Genomic DNA, 22,651 nt, shown 5'->3' with positions numbered 1-22,651 from the left:
GGTCAGAAGTCATAGGTGTAGTTTAAGGGTCAGAAGTCAGAGTTCTGGTTTAAGGGTCAGAAGTCAGGGGTCTGGTTTAAGGGTCAGAAGTCAGGGTTCTGGTTTAAGGGTCAGAAGTCAGGGGTCTGGTTTAAGGGTCAGAAGTCAGGGTTCTGGTTTAAGGGTCAGAAGTCAGGGGTCTGGTTTAAGGGTCAGAAGTCAGGGTTCTGGTTTAAGGGTCAGAAGTCAGGGGTCTGGTTTAAGGGTCAGAAGTCAGAGTTCTGGTTTAAGGGTCAGAAGTCAGGGGTCTGGTTTAAGGGTCAGAAGTCAGGGTTCTGGTTTAAGGGTCAGAAGTCAGGGATCAGGTTTAAGGGTCAGAAGTCATAGGTGTAGTTTAAGGGTCAGAAGTCAGAGTTCTGGTTTAAGGGTCAGAAGTCAGCGGTCTGGTTTAAGGGTCTCTGCTTCACTTGGTCAGAGTTGACCTGTGCAGAGAGACTGTTCACATCATGTGCTGTGATCTGGAGGTTTAAACCTGACGCTGCATCCTTCCAAAGAGATCATCTTCCTGAAAGTGCTTTTTCTTTAGGTGTGTGCCATCTTCATTAACTCTTAAGTAACAAATAGACCGATATCTACACATCTTCATTAACTCTTAAGTAACAAATAGACCGATATCTACACATCTTCATTAACTCTTAAGTAACAAATAGACCGATATCTACACATCTTCATTAACTCTTAAGTAACAAATACACTGATATCTATACATCTAGACACATCTCACCAGTGTTCCCTTTCTTACAACACAACATTATTCAAACAGCCCTTGTGGTTGCAGAAATAATGCAATGTTCAAGTGGACACCTAAATCAGAGGATTGTTTTTAAAGGTCAAGGGTCAGAGGTCATATTTAGGATCAAATGATCAGGATTCCGGTTCAGTACGAGGGCGGATCTTCATCTCGGTGAACCGGAGCGAGTACTGCCAGCCCGTCCAGCTGGACCACTCCACCCCGTCAGCATAGGAGGCGTGGCCTCCGCTCAGGTACTGCCCGTTGAGGTTAGAGGTGTGGCAGTTACGGTACCACCAAGCGCCCTGGTAGTACGCCGCACAGTTGTTCTCTGACTGGTCCTGGTCCCGGTCTTTGGTGGTGAACTGCATCCCAGAGTGCTTCAAGAGGGAGTCACCTGGAGGACAGAGGAACACCTGGTAGTACCTTGAGCGCTGTGGATACCTGCATAGAACAGCACCAGTATTCCTACCAGCGGTCCCTGAGTACTGGTCCACGTCCAGCGGGTACCCGTCCTCCTCCGGGTTCACAGAGTCTCGACCAACGGAGAAATCACCGTACAGAGCAAACGCTGTGGCGTTGTCAAAGTCAGCCATGTCGACCCGTAACTCATACCCACCGGATCTGGTGAGAGAGTACATCCTCTGGAGACCTGAGAGACAGACAGGGAGACAGACAGGGAGACAGGAGAGAGACAGACAGAGAGACAGGCAGAGACACAGACAGAGAGTCAGGCAGACATGCAGGGAGACAGGCAGGGAGACAGATAGGGAGACAGATAGGGAGACAGGCAGAGAGACAGGCAGAGAGACAGACAGAGGAATGGTCATATATAATGTCAGATTCGATGGCGAGGAGTGACCAAAGTGATTACACCACCATCATCAACATCAACATTTAATTTAGCTGACAATTCTACCAAAAGTGACTTACAATAAGTGCATTCAACCATGAGTACAAACTCAGAACAAGAAGAATCAAGAACGTACAATTTCTTCAAGAAGGCGAAACTACTGATGACCAGAGCCTGTTGTGTAGCATGGACCTACAGGATGTTGTGTAGCATGGACCTACAGGATGTTGTGTAGCATGGACCTACAGGATGTTGTGTAGCATGGATCTACAGGATGTTGTGTAGCATGGACCTACAGGATGTAGTGTAGCATGGACCTACAGGATGTTGTGTAGCATGGACCTACAGGATGTTGTGTAGCATGGACCTACAGGATGTTGTGTAGCATGGACCTACAGGATGTAGTGTAGCATGGACATACAGGATGTAGTGTAGCATGGACATACAGGATGTTGTGTAGCATGGACCTACAGGATGTTGTGTAGCATGGACCTACAGGATGTTGTGTAGCATAGACCTACAAGATGTTGTGTAGCATGGACCTACAGGAACGTGTTGTTGCGGTAATGTTGGCAGTGAGGGAGAGTTGACTGTCGATTGCCACACCAAGTTCCTGGCAGTCGGGGTCGGGGCCAACAGTGAGTAGTTGAAGGTAATAGTGAGGTCGTGGGTGGGAGAGCATTTTCCTGGAAGGGAAAGTAGTTCAGCCTTGTCCAGGTTAATTTGCAGGTAGTGTGTGGACATCCACTGAGAGATGTCAGTCAGACAGCAGAGATTTATGCTGCTACCTGTGTTTCTGATTGGCGAAACGAGAGGATCAGTTGGGTGTCATCGGCATAGATATGGTAGGAAAAGACATGCGAGTGAATGACAGAGCAGAGAGAGTTGGTGTACAGAGAGAAGAGGAGAGGACCCAGGACGAAGCCCTGAGGGACTCCAGTAGTGAGAGGACAAGGTTCAGACACAGATCCTCTCCAAGTTACCCGGTAGGTGGTCGTTGAGGTAGGATGAGAAGAGGAAGAGCATAGCCTGAGATACCAAGGTCCTGGAGGGAGGAGAAAAGGATCTGGTGGTTCACTGTGTCAAAGGCAGCAGAAAGGTCTAGAAGGATAAGGACAGAGGAGAGAGAGAGGCTGCTCTAGCAGTGTGAAGCTGCCCAGAGACAGCAAGGAGGGCAGTCTCTGTTGAGGCCTTGAATCCAGACTGGTGAGGGTCCAGAAGGTTGTTCTGGTCTCTGTTGAGGCCTTGAATCCAGACTGGTGAGGGTCCAGAATGTTGTTCTGGTCTCTGTTGAGGCCTTGAATCCAGACTGGTGAGAAGAAGGTCAGGAGCAATAGACTGGAGGATGTGAGATGGGATGGTGTCAAGGGGGCAGGTGGTTGGGTGGGCAGAGGTTACCAAGGTTACCAAGGTAAAATCTTGATTGGGAGACAGGGGGTGAAAGAGGAAAGCAAAGGGGAAGAATATGAAGTTAATGGAGGTGTAGTTATAGAAGATGGATTAGTAAATGAGGAGCGCATGTCATCTATCTTGTTTGGAAAGTAGTCAACAAAGTGGCTTGGTAGAAGGGTGGAGGGAGGAGGTTGGAGAAGATGGAGAAGAGTTTTTTGGGTTCAGAAAAAGAGGATTAAATTATGGATTGGTAGAACAGGCTTTTGGCTGCAGAGATAGAGGCAGAGAAGGAGGAAAGAAGGGAGTGATAGGCGAGCAGGTCATCGGCATGTTTGGATTTTCACCATTTCCTTTCCGATCTCTGCATGCACCGAGTCAGACAACCACAGAGCTGGAGAGGAGTTGTGAGAGGACTTGTGAGAGGAGTTGTGAGAGGACTTGTGAGAGGACTTGTGAGAGGACAGAGTAGAGAGGAGAATGTCTGTGGCAGAGTTAGGACGCATGAGTGAGAAAGAGTCAGTTGAAGGAAGGGCTGAGAGAACAGAGGAGGCCAGAGAGGAGGGAGAGAGGGAGTGAGGGAGAGAGAGGAGGGAGAGAGAAGAAGAGAGGGAGAGGAGAGAGAGCAGAGAGGGAGTGCATGTTGCGACGGACAGGTGCAGAGTCTGTTGGTCTGTTGATGTGGGAGGGTTGTCAGTTTCAGAGAGTCGGAGAGAGTCAGAGATAAAGAAGTGGTCAGAGACAGGAAGTGGAGTTACAGTGAGGTCAGATGTAGAGCAGTTTCTGGTGAAAATATAGTCGAGGTGGTTGCCGGTTTTGTGACTCCAAGGAAAGACTCCTATGTCTTTATCCTCCGAGTCTTGACTCCTATGTCTTTATCCTCCGAGTCTCCAACGAAATACTCCTATGTCATTATCCTCCGAGTTTCCAAGGAAATACTCCTATGTCTTTATCCTCCGAGTCTACAACGAAATACTCCTATGTCTTTATCCTCCGAGTCTCCAACGAAATACTCCTATGTCTTTATCCTCCGAGTCTCCAACGAAATACTCCTATGTCATTATCCTCCGAGTCTCCAAGGAAATACTCCTATGTCTTTATCCTCCGAGTCTCCAACGAAATACTCCTATGTCTTTATCCTCCGAGTCTCCAAGGAAATACTCCTATGTCTTTATCCTCCGAGTCTCCAACGAAATACTCCTATGTCTTTATCCTCCGAGTCTCCAAGGAAATACTCCTGTGTCTTTATCCTCCGAGTCTCCAACGAAATACTCCTATGTCTTTATCCTCCGAGTCTCCAACGAAATACTCCTATGTCTTTATCCTCCGAGTCTTCACTCCAACGAAATACTCCTGTGTCTTTATCCTCCGAGTCTCCAACGAAATACTCCTATGTCTTTATCCTCCGAGTCTTCACTCCAACGAAATACTCCTATGTCTTTATCCTCCGAGTCTTCACTCCAACGAAAGACTCCTCTGTCTTTATCCTTCGAGTCTCCAACGAAAGACTCCTATGTCTTTATCCTCTAAGTCTCCAACAAAAAGACTCCTATGTCTTTATCCTCCGAGTCTTCACTCCAACGAAATACTCCTATGTCTTTATCCTCCGAGTCTTCACTCCAATGAAAGACTCCTATGTCTTTATCCTCCGAGTCTCCAACGAAAGACTCCTATGTCTTTATCCTCAGAGTCTTCACTCCAACGAAAGACATCTATGTCTTTATCCTCCGAGTCTCCAACGAAAGACTCCTGTGTCTGTATCCTCAGAGTCTTCAGGAGCCCTTGGCCCCACTTGCGGACTCGATCAACAAACTACATGAAACCACGGAGGATCACGGCCGACGCGTTACCGGTATCGAAGAAGACCTGTCGAGCTACAGTGACAGAATTGCGCCTCGCTCAAAAACACAAACTCCATTCTTGCTGACACAGTGGATGATCTTGAAAACAGATCGAGGCGAAAATAGAAGGAACTGATCCGGTCAAATGTATGTCAGGCTTTTTTGCCGAGACTTTGGGAAGCGACTTATTCCCCACTCTGCCGACTTTGGACCGGGCATTGGATTCAAGTTCATCGATTAGATTCTGGAAGTCTAAGTTTCTGTTGCGGCTCGCAAGGGACTGCAGCGGGTGGTGAAAACTGCCCAACGCATTACAGGAACTCCACTTCCAGCCATTGAGGAAATCCAGAGAAAACGCTGTCTGCATCAAGCTCGCAGCATTCTCAAGGACGCCTCCCACCCTGCACACAGACTGTTCGCCCTCCTGCCCTCAGGCAGACACTTCAGGTGCTTCCGGACAAGGACCAGCAGACTGAGGAACAGTTTCTTCCCCAGAGCTGTGTCCTTATTGAACTCTGCCCCATGCTTGCCTTTTGTAAATTATGTTTATAGTTCCTGTTCATAGTCTACTTTCATTTAATGCACAATCAACCTGTATAATATGTTCATATTACCTCAATCAATCAATCTGTATATTCCGTATTTATATACTACAGTTCCACTTGGAGCGTTAACTTATTATCTATAAAATACTTACTTATTATCTGTATATTGGTGCTTACTACTATTGCACTTCTGGTTGGATGCTAAAATGCATTTCGTTGCTCTGTACTTGTACATGTGTAATGACAATAAAGTTGAATCTAATCCATCTAATCTAATCTTTATTTTTTTCCTGCGGTTTTCTTCGTTTTCAGAAGTAGACCGAGGATTGTTTTATTTTTTGGGGTTTGTTTTGGGGGGTAATATGGGTTTGGCCTACAATTTACACTGTAATGCAAACAAACAATGAATACAGTTATCACAAAGACGGAACTGAAGGACAGAACCAGATGTGATCCTCTTTCTCACTTTTCCAACCATTATCTTAACAACCTTTTCTCTAACTCACCTTTATATCCCCGTTAATGGCTAACACTAGCAATCCCTCTGATACTCTGAGGGTTGGCGATAACTCTCCAAGAGTTAACTAAGATTTATCTCATGGAATGTAAAAGGTGTATGGACTGATAAAACGTGCCAGGGTGCTTACACACCTAAAACATCTAAAAGCTGATGTAGTTTTCCTCCAGGAAACACATTGTTTAAATCTGACCAGCTCAGACTGCATAACGCTTGGTTTAGCCATGAGTTCCACTCAGATTTTGATACCAAAGCACGTAGCGTTGCAATATTAGTCAGCAAAAAAATATAATTCACTCCAACAAATGTTGTTTCGGACTTCTGCGGCCGATACGTGATAGTGACAGGCTCTCTATTCAATATACCTGTTCTGTTGGTTAATGCATACAACGTTGACTTTGCTAACAGACTTTTGGCCTCCTTTTCAAGCCTAAATACACATCAACTGGTGCTTGGAGGGGATCTAAATTGTGTAATGGACCCTAGCCTGGACCGCTCATCCTCTAGAAGAGTTTCTCCCACCAAAATGTCCAAATCCTTTTCAATGTTTGTAATAATAATGGTTGTGTAGATCCTTGGAGGCTTTCAACCCAAGTTGAGATGGCTAGCTACAGCTGTGTTGACTCCGCCCCAGCACGTTAGTGGAATAGCACCAAAAACTACTACGCTCAGGACAAAAGCAGGTCTTCCCTTTAATCAGTGAAGTTTAAATTGGACAAGAATCACCTATTCTTGCCCAACTTAAATTTGACTAAACTGATTCAGGACAAAGGTCTATTCACTATCACCTCCATCACCACCACCACCACCACCACCATCATCATGTCCTACCTAGCCAGTGCTCCCCTGTAGATCTTCCAAACCCGTCTCTGTACGCCTGCCAGTCTCTGAAAAAGTTCACTGAGCCGTCCTCCCTCCTCTGAATCACCTGCACACAATCAAATTAAGATTATTGATTTCTTTGGTCTTTATATACTCTCATTCCGTCTGCATATTTAATTTAAAATTGCTACTGTACTCTTCTCTTATTGTTTTTACTACTGTTTTTTTACTACTGTTTATTGTTATCTTATTTATACTACTTGATTGTTTTTACTATGTGTCTCTATTGTGTGCAAGGCTGCAGTAATCCTGCAATTTCCCCACTGCGGGACTAATAAAAGATGATCTTATCTTATCTTAAAAAACAACACTTTCTACTTCCTGTTGTTTATCATGTGTTCAGTCTATGGAAGTATATTTGGGGGATCTGGTTGAACTGAACCAGATCCTCTAAACTGGTGCCGGTCTCTGTACGCCTGCAAGAGCTGTGTTCGTATTATCGGCTTTAAGTAAGACACTTTCCTGGTGGGTGTTGACCTCCGCCAGGGCTGCTGTGTGTGTGTGTGTGTGTGTTTGTGTGTCTGTGTGTGTGTGTGTATGTGTGTTACACACCGTCCAGCCTCCTCCATCAGTGCTCATGTCGCAGTAAACCATGAAACCGGTGGGATCGTGGGTTGGAAACACAGAATAAACTCCATCCTGAGAAGCACCGGACGCCAGGACATCAGAGCAGTCTCTGGGTCTAACAGCTGAGAAAGAGAGAGAGAGAGAGAGAAAGAGAGAGAGAGAGAGAGAGAAATTAGATTTTTTTTATTTTTGAAAAATCTTTATTTAACAATCAGCATCTCAGGGTAATGCACTGTTCTTACGAAACAACAACAACACATCAACACAGTCACTTCATGTCTTACACAAGAGGAACATTAACTAGTCCCCAGACGCACCACATATTGCATCATCATAGCACCATTTCTGAACAAAGCCCTCCATTCTGTTCATGCTTTAAAAAAACTACAGTGAACCCAGACTCTAGCCTTGACCAGAGACCTGAAGACAGGAAGTGCTTCCTGTCCCGTCCTGCCCTCCACTTCCTGCTGCTGTAGGTCTCAGCTTGGTCTCTCCCTGCAACAGGTTCAGGAGCTGCCACTTGGAGGCGTTCACCTTCCCGTAGTGGACCCCTAAAATAATAGAGCGCTGCTTAAAACCCTTAAAATCCCACTCGTTCAGGTCCTGAAACCGGAGCATAAACATTCAGAAACATGACATGAATATGCTGGAACTTCACCATCAGCAGCCTGCCATCCACCACCTGTGCCACCGCCACAGACTCTGGACCAGGTCTCTGAAAGGAGGAGGCCACACGCCCCCACTGGTTGTGCTTCTGTGACTCAGCACCACCTGCCAGACCACAGTCCTCCAACGAACAAGAGGAACCACTACCTGCCCCAATGCCAGACCACAGTCCTCCAATGAACAAGAGGAACCACCACCTGCCCCAATGCCAGACCACAGACCTGCAATGAACAAGAGGAACCACTAGCTGCCCCAATGCCAGACCACAGTCTACCACCGAACAAGAGGAACCACTACCTGCCCCAATGCCAGACCACAGTCTACCACCGAACAAGAGGAACCACTAGCTGCCCCAATGCCAGACCACAGTCCTCCAACGAACAAGAGGAACCACTACCTGCCCCAATGCCAGACCACAGTCCTCCAACGAACAAGAGGAACCACTACCTGCCCCAATGCCAGACCACAGTCCTCCAACGAACAAGAGGAACCACTACCTGCCCCAATGCCAGACCACAGTCCTCCAATGAACAAGAGGAACCACTACCTGCCCCAATGCCAGACCACAGTCCTCCAATGCCAGACCACAGTCTACACCGAACAAGAGGAACCACTACCTGCCCCAATGCCAGACCACAGTCCTCCAATGAACAAGAGGAACCACTACCTGCCCCAATGCCAGACCACAGTCCTCCAATGCCAGACCACAGTCTACACCGAACAAGAGGAACCACTACCTGCCCCAATGCCAGACCACAGTCCTCCAATGAACAAGAGGAACCACCACCTGCCCCAATGCCAGACCACAGACCTGCAATGAACAAGAGGAACCACTAGCTGCCCCAATGCCAGACCACAGTCTACCACCGAACAAGAGGAACCACTACCTGCCCCAATGCCAGACCACAGTCTACCACCGAACAAGAGGAACCACTAGCTGCCCCAATGCCAGACCACAGTCCTCCAACGAACAAGAGGAACCACTACCTGCCCCAATGCCAGACCACAGTCCTCCAACGAACAAGAGGAACCACTACCTGCCCCAATGCCAGACCACAGTCCTCCAATGAACAAGAGGAACCACTACCTGCCCCAATGCCAGACCACAGTCTACACCGAACAAGAGGAACCACTACCTGCCCCAATGCCAGACCACAGTCCACCACCGAACAAGAGGAACCATTAATTCAATTCAGTTTATTTATATATATTTTACCTGCCCCACTGCCAGACAAATGTGTAACACTGTGTATTATATGTAGTAATGTGTAATAATGTGTACTAACTTGTATTACCTCTGTGGTTTGAGTCCTTCTGCAGGTCACTGTTGAGTCTCTTCAGACTCTCTGTCTCCCTCTGCAGGCTCGTTAGAGAATCACTGAAACCTGCAACCAGCTTCAACACACCTGAGTGACCGTCAGACAACACCTGGACAGGTGAAAGAGGGAGGAAGAGACATATCATGGTGTTTTTCTTCTAAAGGAATTTATTTTGGGTTACTTTGATTTCATTTAAATGTTTTTAAAATATTTGTGCAATTATTTTGTGGGACTTTTATTTAAATATAAAATTCTATAAATTGTGTTTATTGTCTTTAGATTTTGTTTTGTTTTCTAGTGTTGTTGTAGTCTGTTGTCATTTCTTTTCTTAAACTTTCTGACTTTAAATACATTGCAGGGGAATAAGAAATATGATATTACATATAAATCACCATGAAGCTTCCCCAGTTTAAAGTAAATGTTTGAATCTGAAAATGAGGCTTTATCTAACACTAACTTTTTTGTTAATTTAGGGGAATAATCAAAATAAAGCACTAAATGTGGACGTTATTTCTCTGTGTTCATAACCACCTGTGTGATCCGGCTCTGCTCGCTCTGCAGCCCGTCCAGTCGCTGGTCCAGAACACCTTGACCTCTTTTCAGCAAATCAGCCTCCAGCCTCAGGTTGTGGGTGTGGCCCGACAACACCTTCAGCTCCTCCCCCAGCCTGCGGTCCAATCCCGCGTCCTGCCAGTCCTCGGCCTTATGATTGGCCAGCACCCGCAGCAGCGAGCTCTGCAGCGCCTCCCAGCGCAGGAAGCTCTCGCTGTAGTCCGGACAGTTCGGGTCCAGGAAGATGCTGATTGGCTCTCCATCTGTTACCCGGGAGACCGACACCAGGGCGCCAGACTCTCTGGGATTGGTCGATACCACAGGTGAGGAGGAGGAGGAGGAGGAGGAGGAAGAGGAGGAGACTCGGCCCCTGGTACCATGACAAGAGTGAAAGACAGGTAGGTCAGACAGACAGGTAAACAGAGATACAGACAGACAAACAGACAGACAGGTACCTGCTGATGAAGGGCAGAGGGTACTGGTTCAGGTCCAGGATGATGACTGTTGCTGTGACAACCACTGCGATGACAAGCAGTGTGATGAAGGACCAGAACAGGAAGCTGCAGCATCTCTGAACACGCACACGCACATGCACACGCACACGCACACGCATGAACTTCCTGCTGAGGTTAGCTTCAGACTCAGTTACTTCCCAGCTGTGTGTTGTTGTTGTGTTGTTGTGTTGTGGTGGTGTTGTGGTGGTGTTGTGTTGTTGTGGTGTAACTTGACCTGCAGTACATCACGTCTCTGTGTTTAATCTGAAGATCTTAGCAACAGCTGCTGCAGATTAACAGATTTAACTCACTGTAGATCTGTTACTGTCTGTCTGTGTGTCTGTCTGTCTGTCTGTCTTGACTGTTACGCCATAGTGGGCGTGGTCTAACAGCTGGTTCTGGTACCTTGTGTTTGTTTGGTTGTTTGCTGCCGAGTTCTGAGTTGCTGTTGTTCATGATGGTCCACCTGTCGTTCATCATCCTGAAACACAAGCACACCTGAGCCAGGTGATCTGCTGCAAAGGCTCATGGGGACTGTAGTGTTTATCTCTGTTGTCTCATCATTCATGCCATCACTTCATGGTTTCACACAAAATCTCCTCCAGGAGATCTCTAGAACCCTATCTGTGAGTTTAGTAACACACCTGTAGAACCCTATCTGTGAGTTTAGTAACACACCTGTAGAACCCTATCTGTGAGTTTAGTAACACACCTCTAGAACCCTATCTGTGAGTTTATTAACACACCTCTAGAACCCTATCTGTGAGTTTATTAACACACCTGTAGAACCCTATCTGTGAGTTCAGTAACACACCTCTAGAACCCTATCTGTGAGTTTAGTAACACACCTCTAGAACCCTATCTGTGAGTTTATTAACACACCTGTAGAACCCTATCTGTGAGTTCAGTAACACACCTCTAGAACCCTATCTGTGAGTTCAGTAACACACCTGTAGAACCCTATCTGTGAGTTTAGTAACACACCTGTAGAACCCTATCTGTGAGTTTAGTAACACACCTGTAGAACCCTATCTGTGAGTTTAGTAACACACCTCTAGAACCCTATCTGTGAGTTTAGCAACACACCTGTAGAACCCTATCTGTGAGATTAGTAACACACCTGTAGAACCCTATCTGTGAGTTTAGTAACACACCTGTAGAACCCTATCTGTGAGTTTAGTAACACACCTGTAGAACCCTATCTGTGAGTTTAGTAACACACCTGTATAACCCTATCTGTGAGTTTAGTAACACACCTCTAGATATACCTATCTATAAAACATCAGTATCAGTAAAGACTCATTATAAAACAAGTCAGTAAAGACTCGTTATAGAATGTGTCAGTAAAGACTCGTTATAAAACACGTCTGTAAAGACTCGTTATAAAACAAGTCAGTAAAGACTCGTTATAAAACACGTCAGTAAAGACTCGTTATAGAACGTGTCAGTAAAGACTCATTATAAAACATGCCAGTAAAGACTCGTTATAAAGCAAGCCAGTAAAGACTCGTTATAGAACGTGTCAGTAAAGACTCGTTATAAAGCATGTCAGTAAAGACTCGCTATGAAACATGTCAGTAAAGACTCATTATGAAACATGACAGTAAAGACTCGTTATGAAACATGTCAGTAAAGACTCATTATGAAACATGTCAGTAAAGACTCATTATAAAACAAGTCAGTAAAGACTCGTTATAAAACACATCAGTAAAGACTTGTTATAGAATATGTCATTAAAGACTCGTTATAAAACGTGTCAGTAAAGACTCGTTATAGAACACGTCAGTAAAGACTTGTTATAAAACAAGTCAGTAAAGACTCGTTATAAAATATGTCAGTAAAGACTCGTTATAAAGCACGTCAGTAAAGACTTGTTGTAGAACGTGTCAGTAAAGACTCATTATAAAACATGCCAGTAAAGACTTGTTATAAAGCAAGTCAGTAAAGACTCGTTTTAGAACATGTCAGTAAAGACTTGTTATAAAACATGTCAGTAAAGACTTGCTATAAAACACGTCAGTAAAGACTCGTTATGAAACATGTCAGTAAAGACTCATTATGAAACATGACAGTAAAGACTCGTTATATATCATGTCAGTAAAGACTCATTATGAAGCATGTCAGTAAAGACTCGTTATAAAACACGCCAGTAAAGACTCGTTATAGAACGTGTCAGTAAAGACTCGTTATAGAACACGTCAGTAAAGACTCGTTATTTTATAAAACAAGTCAAGTAAAGCCTCGTTACAAAATATATCAGTAAAGACTCGTTATAGAATGTGTCAGTAAAGACTTGTTATAAAACAAGTCAGTAAAGCCTCGTTACAAAATATGTCAGTAAAGACTCGTTATAGAATGTGTCTGTAAAGACTCATTATAGAATATGTCAGTAAAGACTCGTTATGAAACACGTCAGTAAAGACTTGTTATAAAACACGTCAGTAAAGACTCGCTACAAAATATGTCAGTAAAGACTCGTTATAGAATATGTCAGTAAAGACTTGTTATAAAACACGTCAGTAAAGACTTGTTATAAAACACGTCAGTAAAGACTCGTTACAAAATATGTCAGTAAAGACTCGTTATAGAATATGTCAGTAAAGACTCGTTCTAAAACACGTCAGTAAAGTCCTGTTATATAAAGTGTCAGTAAAGACTCTTTAACGTCAGCTGTGATGCTCAGCAGCTTCGGTTTCTGTCAAATTCAATTAATCTTGACTGATTACTCAAAGTGACTTTAAACGCCTCACTGTCACCTAAACAGTTGTCTTTATATATATATATATATATATATATATATATATATATATAAATATTATATATATATATATAAAAAATTATATAATATATTATATATATGTGTGTTATATATATATATAAACACACAATATATATATATTTTTTTACATGTAACACATGATCATATTCATAAAACACTGTAAAGTAAACAACAACACCATTGCTTTAGTGAGCCGTCATCTTTAAAGACATTGTGTTTTTATGAATGAAGTTCATTCATAAAAACACACAAATACATTCAACAGATGAGTTATTGATCACTAACAGAAATAATCAATAAAGTTACCTCACTGACTCCAGGTCCAGAAGAAGAAAACCGAGAGACTTTATGTTCTCTAGAGATCAACCATCTGCTGCTGGCGAGAGAGAGATGAGAAGGAGATGAGAGAGAGAGGGGGGGAGGGAGAGAGAGAGACAGAGAGAGAGAGAGAGGGAGGGAGGGAGGGAGAGAGAGAGAAGAGAGAGAGAGAGGAGGGGGAGGGAGAGAGAGAGACAGAGAGAGAGAGAGAGAGGGAGGGAGGGAGGGAGAGAGAGAGAGAGAGAGAGAGAGAGAGAGAGAGAGAGGGAGGGAGGGAGGGAGAGAGAGAGAGAGAGAGAGAGAGAGAGAGAGAGGGAGGGAGGGAGAGAGAGATTTTTTTAGATTTTTCAAAACACTTTATTTTACATATTCATCCTTTTTTCAACTTTTACAAATAAAGTGCTAATGTTTTAAAATCACAGGTTGTTTTGTTAAAACCCACACACATAATTTACCCGGTAAAAACTTGTGCAACCACCAATTCCTTGTCAACAACAGAGCAAACAATATCATTAAAACACCAACGTTGTTTAAAAGTGTCCAAGTCTCCAATGTGTCTATAAAACCGGAACTCCAGCCCGAGTCTGGCCCTGATGTTACACATCCAGATTGCCCTGGCCTCCTGCCCCTCTCTGCTTTCCACTCTGGCTTTTCTGCTTAAATAAATAGACATTTTTGCTTCTCCTGAAAGATAATTCAGGAGCTGCCACTTTTCTTTTTCTATCTTCTTGTAGGCAGCTCCCATGATAAAAACCTTTTCAGTAAAAACCACATTAAAAAGACTAAAAACCAATGTTAAAAGAGTGAAGAAACTCGCAAGTCTCTTGCACTAAGTAAAAACATGGTAGATAGTCTCCCGGAGGTCGCAGAAGGGGCACTGGCTCAAAACAGAAGGGTTAATAACAGAGATAAAAGCATTTGAAGCGACAGCACCGTGTAAAATCCTCCACTGGAGGTCGGCAGTCCGTTTCTTCAGGGGAGGTTTGTATAAAATCTTCCACTGTGGGCCAGGTCCATTTTGTCCCAGTCTGTCTGACCACACAGTGGGGCGCCGGTTGCACAGCCCAGACCTGTTTAATCCTTTCACACAGTTAAAATACAGAGTCTTCTTGCTCTGTGCAGAGTCAAATCTTCTGGGCGTGTCGTAGCAAGCAGGGGGCCGGTGAGCTCCCCTAGCCCCGGGCTCAGGGAGATCTCAGGGAAAGGGTCTGCAGGGTCCGGCTCGACTTCTCCTTGGCTGTAGTTTCTGAGGAGGCTCCTCTCCTTCCAGGTCAGCCTCTGTCTCCACAGCTCCAGGAGCCTCCTCGCCACCCGGACAGAGTGCAGACCCAGCAGAGAGCCCAGGGCCGGGGCATCGCTCAGCGTCGGCCCCACTGCGTCCACCAGCTGCTGCAGGCACAAGGCTCGTGACTTCAGCAGCGCTCCCGTCAGCCAGGGGTGGTACTGCAACTAATGTCCAGTTTGGCTCTGTAGATCAATGGCTCTCTCAGCAACCAGTACAGAGAGTTAGACTGTGGGCACCTTTTATGAGTAAAAAGGGCCCAACACTTAAAAACACCCTGATAAAACGGAGGCAGCCCACTTAACTTTTAAACACTAGAATCGATCAAAAACAGAGCAGTATCCAGTCCCAGGCTATTTGTACGCCTGAGAATGCAGCTAGCCACATCTCTCCACACTAAACCTTCCGGACTTGTGAGATACTTCTGTATAAACTGGAGTCTAAAAGTGGCCGTCCGGCTGGCCAGGTGGACAAGGCCCTGTCCCCCCTCCTCTCTGGCTAAAAACAGCACCCCTTGTGGCACCCAGTGTAGACCCTCCCAAAAGAAATCCACCATCTTCCTTTGTATGTGGGCTAGAAAGCCTGAGGGAGGGTCTAGGCAGGTTAAGCGGTGCCACAGCTGGGATGCTATAAAATTGTTTAAAACCAGTACTCTACCTTTAAAAGACATCTGAGGGAGCAGCCACTTCCACTTGGAAAGCTTTCCCTCAATCTTCTCTGTGACGCCCTCCCAGTTCTTCTGGACTACGCTCTCCTGTCCGAGATGTATCCCCAGGTACTTGAACCCATCTTTTCGCCACACTAGTTCTGGGGAAGAACTGGGAGGCCGTCACGCCATTCACCGACAGCGAGGGCTTCACTTTTCTTCCAGTTCACCCTCGCTGCCGATGTCCTGCTAAAACTCGCCACAATGTTAATTAAAAGGTCTGCATCCCGCTGGTCCTTAATAAAAACAACAATATTGTCAGCATAGGCCGATAAAATCATGTTCCTACTAAAACCAGGTAAAAACAGCCTTTGCAGGCTAGAGCGTATCTTGATGAGGAGGGGCTCCAGGGAGAGCGCATAGAGCATCCCGGACAGAGCCGCGGCGCCGGAACAGGCCGCACAGACACAGCGTCACCAGCCACAGACGCAGCTGCGGCGACGGCCCCCCCAGACGCCGCGCCAGCGTCCCCAGCAGGAGACCCACCGGCCGCAACGCCGCCCGCCCCACCCTTGCCAGGCGGAGCCGGGTCCCCGCGCCTCGGACAGGCTCTCACGGTGTGTCCCTCCTCACCGCAACCAAAACATTTCATCGCCGACGATGTTGCAAAAATCACGTATTCGTAATCATCTACCTTAACGTGGAAGCGGAGGTTGAGCTCGACTTAATGCTGCTGTGTCCCGACCTTCTCCCCCACCGCCAGCCCGATGTCCTCCACGCTGCACGCGTGGTCCACGGCGATCTTAATGCCGTGCTTCCTCGTGAGGTGGGACAAAGTGTCTCCATTCACCATGGCGTCTGGAGACGCCGACTGGCGAGACGCCGGCAGGAGAACAGGAACACCCAAAGAAAAGCCCAAACTACCCAAAAACACAACGAAACTAAGGCGAAAACCACCCAATAAACCACATTAAATGAATATGTATATCTAAGGGGAAAAATAAATAAATCAAAATAACCATTCACTCAGTGACTCACTCACACAGGCTCACTCCCAGCATGCACCAGAAACAGAGCGAGAGAGAGAAATCTGATCAGTTTACAGCAGCTTGGCTCCTGAACTCAACATGTTATAAACGTTGTACTTCATGTTATAAACGTTGTACTTCATGTTATAAACGTTGTACTTGTACTTCATGTTATAAATGTTGTACTTCATGTTATAAACGTTGTACTTCATGTTATAAATGTTGTACTTCATGTTATAAACGTTGTACTTCATGTTATAAACGTTGTACTTCATGTTATAAACGTTGTACTTGTACTTCATGTTATAAACGTTGTACTTCATGTTATAAATGTTGTACTTCATGTTATACATGTTGTACTTCATGTTATAAACGTTGTACTTCATGTTATAAATGTTGTACTTCATGTTATAAACGTTGTACTTCATGTTATAAACGTTGTACTTCATGTTATAAATGTTGTACTTCATGTTATAAACGTTGTACTTGTACTTCATGTTATACACGTTGTAATTGTACTTCATGTTATAAACGTTGTACTTCATGTTATAAATGTTGTACTTCATGCTATAAACGTTGTACTTGTACTTCATGTTATACACGTTGTACTTGTACTTCATGTTATAAACGTTGTACTTGTACTTGATGTTATACACGTTGTACTTGTACTTCATGTTATAAACGTTGTACTTCATGTTATAAATGTTGTACTTCATGTTATAAACGTTGTACTTCATGTTATAAACGTTGTACTTGTACTTCATGTTATAAATGTTGTACTTCATGTTATAAACGTTGTACTTCATGTTATAAATGTTGTACTTCATGTTATAAACGTTGTACTTCATGTTATAAACGTTGTACTTGTACTTCTCCGTCAGTATCTACTGAGTAGCAGGAAGGTTCTGATCAGGTACTGGAGAGAGAGTTAGACCTTTGTACTGCTAATCAGACTGCTGGTTAGTTAGAAGACTGTGTGAGTTTGTCTGTCTGTCTGTCTGTCTGTCTGTCTGTCTGTGTGTGTGTGTAGGGGGCGGGGGGGTTGTGTAAGTGTGTGTGTGTGTGTGTGTGTGTGTGTGTGAGAGTTTGTCTGTGTCAGAGAGTGTGTGTTAATCTGTTAATCCTCCTCGTTAGCTTCAATCAGTCTGACGAGCTGCAGCTTAACTTCCTGTTTCTTAACACCTGCTGTCCTCTGATAGGCCCTGTGGTGGAGCTGTCCTCTGATAGGCCCTGTCCTCTGATAGGCCCTCTGATAGGCCCTGTCCTCTGATAGGCCCTGTGGTGGAGCTGTCCTCTGATTGGCCCTGTCCTCTGATAGGCCCTGTGGTGGAGCTGTCCTCTGATTGGCCCTGTGGTGGAGCTGTAGGAGGCAGTGCCCAGAAGAGGAAGAGATGAAGAGTAGGAGAAGTGATGTGAAGAAACGTTTCCGTCCAAGAAAACACCTGACGACTTGCAGGAAGCTAATGACGAGGAATACAGGTTCCAAAAGGTTAAGAATATTTAACTAACATTGTCATGGATGTGCTGCACTTAGTTTGTCTGTTGCTGTTGGTTATCTCTGTCACTGCTCTTTTCAATTTTCCAATGCACAAGGTGAGGGTCAGTTCTTTAAATATGAATGGTGGGAGTGACCAGGAGAGGAAAGTGGTCATTGCAGTTATCATGAAGCAGAATAGACTCCTTCTGGTCCGGGCTTCACTGGCTGAGAGCTGCGGTGCTGCACCTGCCGGTCCAGGAGGGCAGGACCTGGTCTCATCGCTTCACGCACCAAAGCCTTCAGACTGCAGATGGCTCAAAGACTGCTGTACGGTTTGGGCCTGCCGTGGACTGATGCTGCCTGTGTGCTGCTGAGAGGATGAGGAGGACTGGTCTGCTGAGAGGATGAGGAGGACTGGTCTGCTGAGAGGATGAGGAGGACTGGTCTGCTGAGAGGATGAGGAGGACTGGTCTGCTGAGGAGGATGAGGAGGACTGGTCTGCTGAGAGGATGAGGAGGACTGGTCTGCTGAGAGGATGAGGAGGACTGGTCTGCTGAGAGGATGAGGAGGACTGGTCTGCTGAGGAGGACTGGACATAACAGAAAAATAATATCACAGTGCAGGAAGAGACAAAAAGCCAACTGGGTTTATGAAGCCTCCACCTATATAATATTTAAAATGTTACAAGATTACAAACATATATTGAAATATGCATAAGATAGACAACAAAAGAAAGAAAGAAGAGAAAGAAAAATAATGTAATTATGTCAAGTCTGTGTTTGTGTGTGTGTGCGTGTTTGTGTGTGTGTGTGTGTGTGTGTGTGTGTGTGTGTGTGTGTGTGTGTGTGTGTTCCATAACTTGGTTCCCCTAAATTTAAAAGAGAGTTGACCTCTAGTCAGTAGTTTAGGATGAAGATGAGAAGACGAGTTGAGTGAGAATGAATCTGAAGAGACTTTGAAGGTCTTAAAATGATCAGGAATATTTCCTTCACCTAAAATGCAAGTTAAAGAAATATGAATGTTATAAATAGTAAGAATCTGCAGTTTGTGAAATAAAGGAGCACTGAGATGTGTGATGTCATCGTGTTGAATCCTAACAAAGCGATTCTGGAGAACCAACATGTTTTCAGAGAAGTAGGAAAAGTACAAAGTACCCAAACTATATTGCGATATGAGAGATAAGGATAATTACATGTAATAAAGAATAAGGAGACAGGATGTCTAACCCTCCTTGTGATTACAATGGATTTGTTTATGTTTCTACCAACAGTCAATATGTTTACTCCAACTTAAACTTTCAATGATAATTCCCAAAAATGTTGTAGATGACACTTGAGGCATCTCAAGAGATTCAATTCTAATTTTAATTAAATCCGTCGAGTAAGATTTTTTACCACTGAAAATAATAAAATTAGATTGTTTGATATTCAAAGATATCTTATTTAATTTAAACCATGTAGCATAGGCGGCTAAACCAGCATTAGCTTCATAATCAGAGAATTTAAATGTGAATGAGAGAACTAGCGTCGTGTCGTCTGCAAACATTATCGGAAAAAGACTTTTTGGCCCATTGGACAAATCATTAATATAAAGTATGAATAATAATTGACCAAGAATGGACCCCTGTGGAACCCCACACACTAGTCCAGCTTTGTTTGAGTAACAACCTTCAACACAAACAAACTGTCTTCTGTTGGCGACGTCACTTTGAACCATTTGTATGCAATGTCATGAAATCCATATTTATGCAGCTTTTCCAATAGAATGTTATGGTTTACTGTGTCGAAGGCTTTGGAAAGGTCTATGAAAATACTACAAATAAATTCATTATTATCAAGTGCAGAGATAACTTAATCAATAAGATAAAGTAAAGCCATACATGTTGAATGATTTTTATGGAAATCACTGGTGTTTGTAAAGAATTCTTTTCTAGTATTTTTGAAAAACAAGGCAATATAGATATGGGTCTATAGTTGTTGAAACAACATGGGTTTTCCGCTTTAAACAAAGGAAAATTTTTTGCAATTTTTAAATCTTCTAGCACAACCCTGTGTTCAGAGACCAGGTGAAGGTGAACAAGCGGCTGCAGTATTGACTGTTTCACCTGTTGGACAAGAAATGCTCAAACGTTGTCATGGCCAGCCGAAGATGTTCTGAGATCATCAATTATATCACTTATTTCTTGCATATCTGGACGCATAAAATGAGAGATAATAAGGACATTTGTTGGAATAAAATCCAGTGGATTCCTATGACAAGCTGGAATATTGTTCGCTAAATCCTGACCAATGTTTACAAAGAATTCATTAAACTTTTGAGCGATATCAAACGACTTGTCAAGAGAATTCTCACCATCCAAAAAGACTGAAGGAAGGTCAGCCTATATGTATGTGTGTGTGTGTGTATCTACATGACACACACACACACACACACACACCCACACACACACACACACACACACACACACACACACATAAATACATTAAATCTGACTCCTGCTCTCTCTCCCTCTCCCCGGGGGTCCACGTGATTACCATGGTGATGAGAAGCTGCCCGGTAACGATGTGACCCCCCTCACCCCACCCTCCTCCTATCTAAGTGGAAACCCCTCCCCTCTCTCACTGAGATGTGACTCTCGTTCCACCGGAGGAGAGACAGAGCAGCACTCATAGTATCATTAGTCAGTAGTACTCTCAGTAGTATCAGTAGTACTCTCAGTAGTATCATCAGGAGATGCAGCATTTCTTTATTGAACTTCACACGGCGTGTCATGGAGTCTGACTTTGATATTTTTTGTCTAACTCTTTCAGTTTGACTGTTTTTAGCCAGCAGTTGAGATGAAACAGGCTTTTTGAAAGAAAAGCACGTTCTGTTTAAAGATCTGCTCGTTGTTGGTTCAGATTCAGCTTTTATCTCAGCTTGTAGTCACCAGCTGCAGGTTGAACTGTGACACAAGACTACCTGTCCTGGTCTAGTCTCTCCTGGTCTGTCCCGATCTCTCTTGGTCTGGTCTGTACTGGTCTGGTCTGTCCTGGTCTGTCCTGATCTCTACTGGTCTGGTCTGTCCTGGTCTGGTCTGAACTGGTCTGGTCTGTCCTGGTCTGTCCTGGTCTCTACTGGTCTGGTCTGTCCTGGTCTGTCCTGGTCTCTACTGGTCTGGTCTGTCCTGGTCTGTCCTGGTCTCTACTGGTCTGGTCTGTCCTGGTCTGTCCTGGTCTCTACTGGTCTGGTCTGTCCTGGTCTCTACTGGTCTGGTCTGTTCTGGTCTCTCCTGGTCTGTCTTGATCTCTCTTGGTCTGATCTCTCCTGGTCTGTCCTGGTCTGGTCTGTACTGGTCATTCCCGATCTCTCTTGGTCTGGTCTGTCCTGGTCTGGTCTGTACTGGTCTCTCTTGATCTGGTCTGTCCTGGTCTGACCTGGTCTGTTCTCTCCTGGTCTGTCCTGTCCTGGTCTGAGAACAGGCAGGATGTTCTGGAAGACCACTGCCTGGTCGTGGGACGACACAGCAGATAATGATGATGCTGGTTATTTGCTCGCAGCAGACCTCAGGAGGACTTCGAACTCCACCTCAGATACGAACCTGAACCGCATCCCCACCACCGCTGGACTCAAAGTGCTGACAAACCACGGCCTGGACCCCACCAACCCCACCTGCAGCCGCTACGTCTCCACACTGTGTGTCGACACCAACCGGTGTCAGGCAACCCGAAGAAGCAGCAGCATCCAGCAACTACCGGTGAGTCTACCACTGCCACACATACCCCTTCACAGGTACCTTCACATATCCCTTCACAGGTACCTTCACATAACCCTTCACAGGTACCTTCACATACCCCTTCACAGGTACCTTCACATACCCCTTCACAGGTACCTTCATATACCCCTTCACAGGTACCTTCACATACCCCTTCACAGGTACCTTCACATACCCCTTCACAGGTACCTTCAGAGTGAGCGATTGTTATATAAAACTGTAAATCATAGCTTATTTTTGGAAAAAATGCCCCAAACTGCTGTATTTGGATGTATTGAACACCATAAGTAATATACAAGTGAAATATATGGTTTGGTACATGAAAACATTAAAATGTCACAAATGTGAGCAAATGCAAATGTTGGAGTCCTCGCCTGAATCTTCTCTGTACTAAACGCTCTCTAACTTTGTTCTGCTTCACTTTATGAAACTCAACCTTTGAAGAGAGAATGTTCACATATTGTGTTATGATTTGGGTTAGAGAATGTTCACATATTGTGCTATGATTTGGGTTAGAGAATGTTCACATATTGTGTTATGATTTGGGTTAGAGAATGTTCACATATTGTTATGATTTGGGTTAGAGAATGTTCACATATTGAGCTATGATTTGGGTTAGAGAATGTTCACATATTGTGTTATGATTTGGGTTAGAGAATGTTCACATATTGAGCTATGATTTGGGTTAGAGAATGTTCACATATTGTGTTATGATTTGGGTTAAAGAATGTTCACATATTGAGCTATGATTTGGGTTAGAGAATGTTCACATATTGTGCTATGATTTGGGTTAGATAATGTTCACATATTGTGCTATGATTTGGGTAAGAGTTGGACCTTACCGCTGCATCAATTCAAAGAAATAATCATCCTGAAAGTGATTTTTTTATAGGCGGACCTGAAACCTTTTCATTTTTTTCTGTGTGTCATCTTCATTTACTCTTAACCAGTAACATATAGGCTGATATTTACA

The 22,651-nt window shown here is 44.5% G+C and overlaps 1 protein-coding gene across 1 annotated transcript; it reads right to left on the bottom strand.

Moving 5' to 3' along the window:
• Positions 1-903: 903 nt before the first annotated feature.
• On the bottom strand, positions 904-10,874 carry LOC306739753 (fibrinogen C domain-containing protein 1-like; the record flags this gene model as incomplete). Its single annotated transcript, XM_079221802.1, has 8 exons — positions 904-1,166; positions 1,242-1,421; positions 6,746-6,842; positions 7,349-7,485; positions 9,325-9,457; positions 9,880-10,270; positions 10,356-10,471; positions 10,800-10,874. The coding sequence occupies 8 exons, from the start codon at positions 10,872-10,874 to the stop codon at positions 904-906; spliced, it is 1,392 nt and encodes a 463-aa protein (XP_079077928.1).
• Between the last annotated feature and the right edge of the window lie 11,777 nt (positions 10,875-22,651).

Source organism: Taurulus bubalis (genome assembly GCF_910589615.1).
Source record: "Taurulus bubalis genome assembly, chromosome: 8".
NCBI lineage: Eukaryota > Metazoa > Chordata > Actinopteri > Perciformes > Cottidae > Taurulus > Taurulus bubalis.
This window is presented reverse-complemented; position numbering and strand designations above follow the sequence as displayed.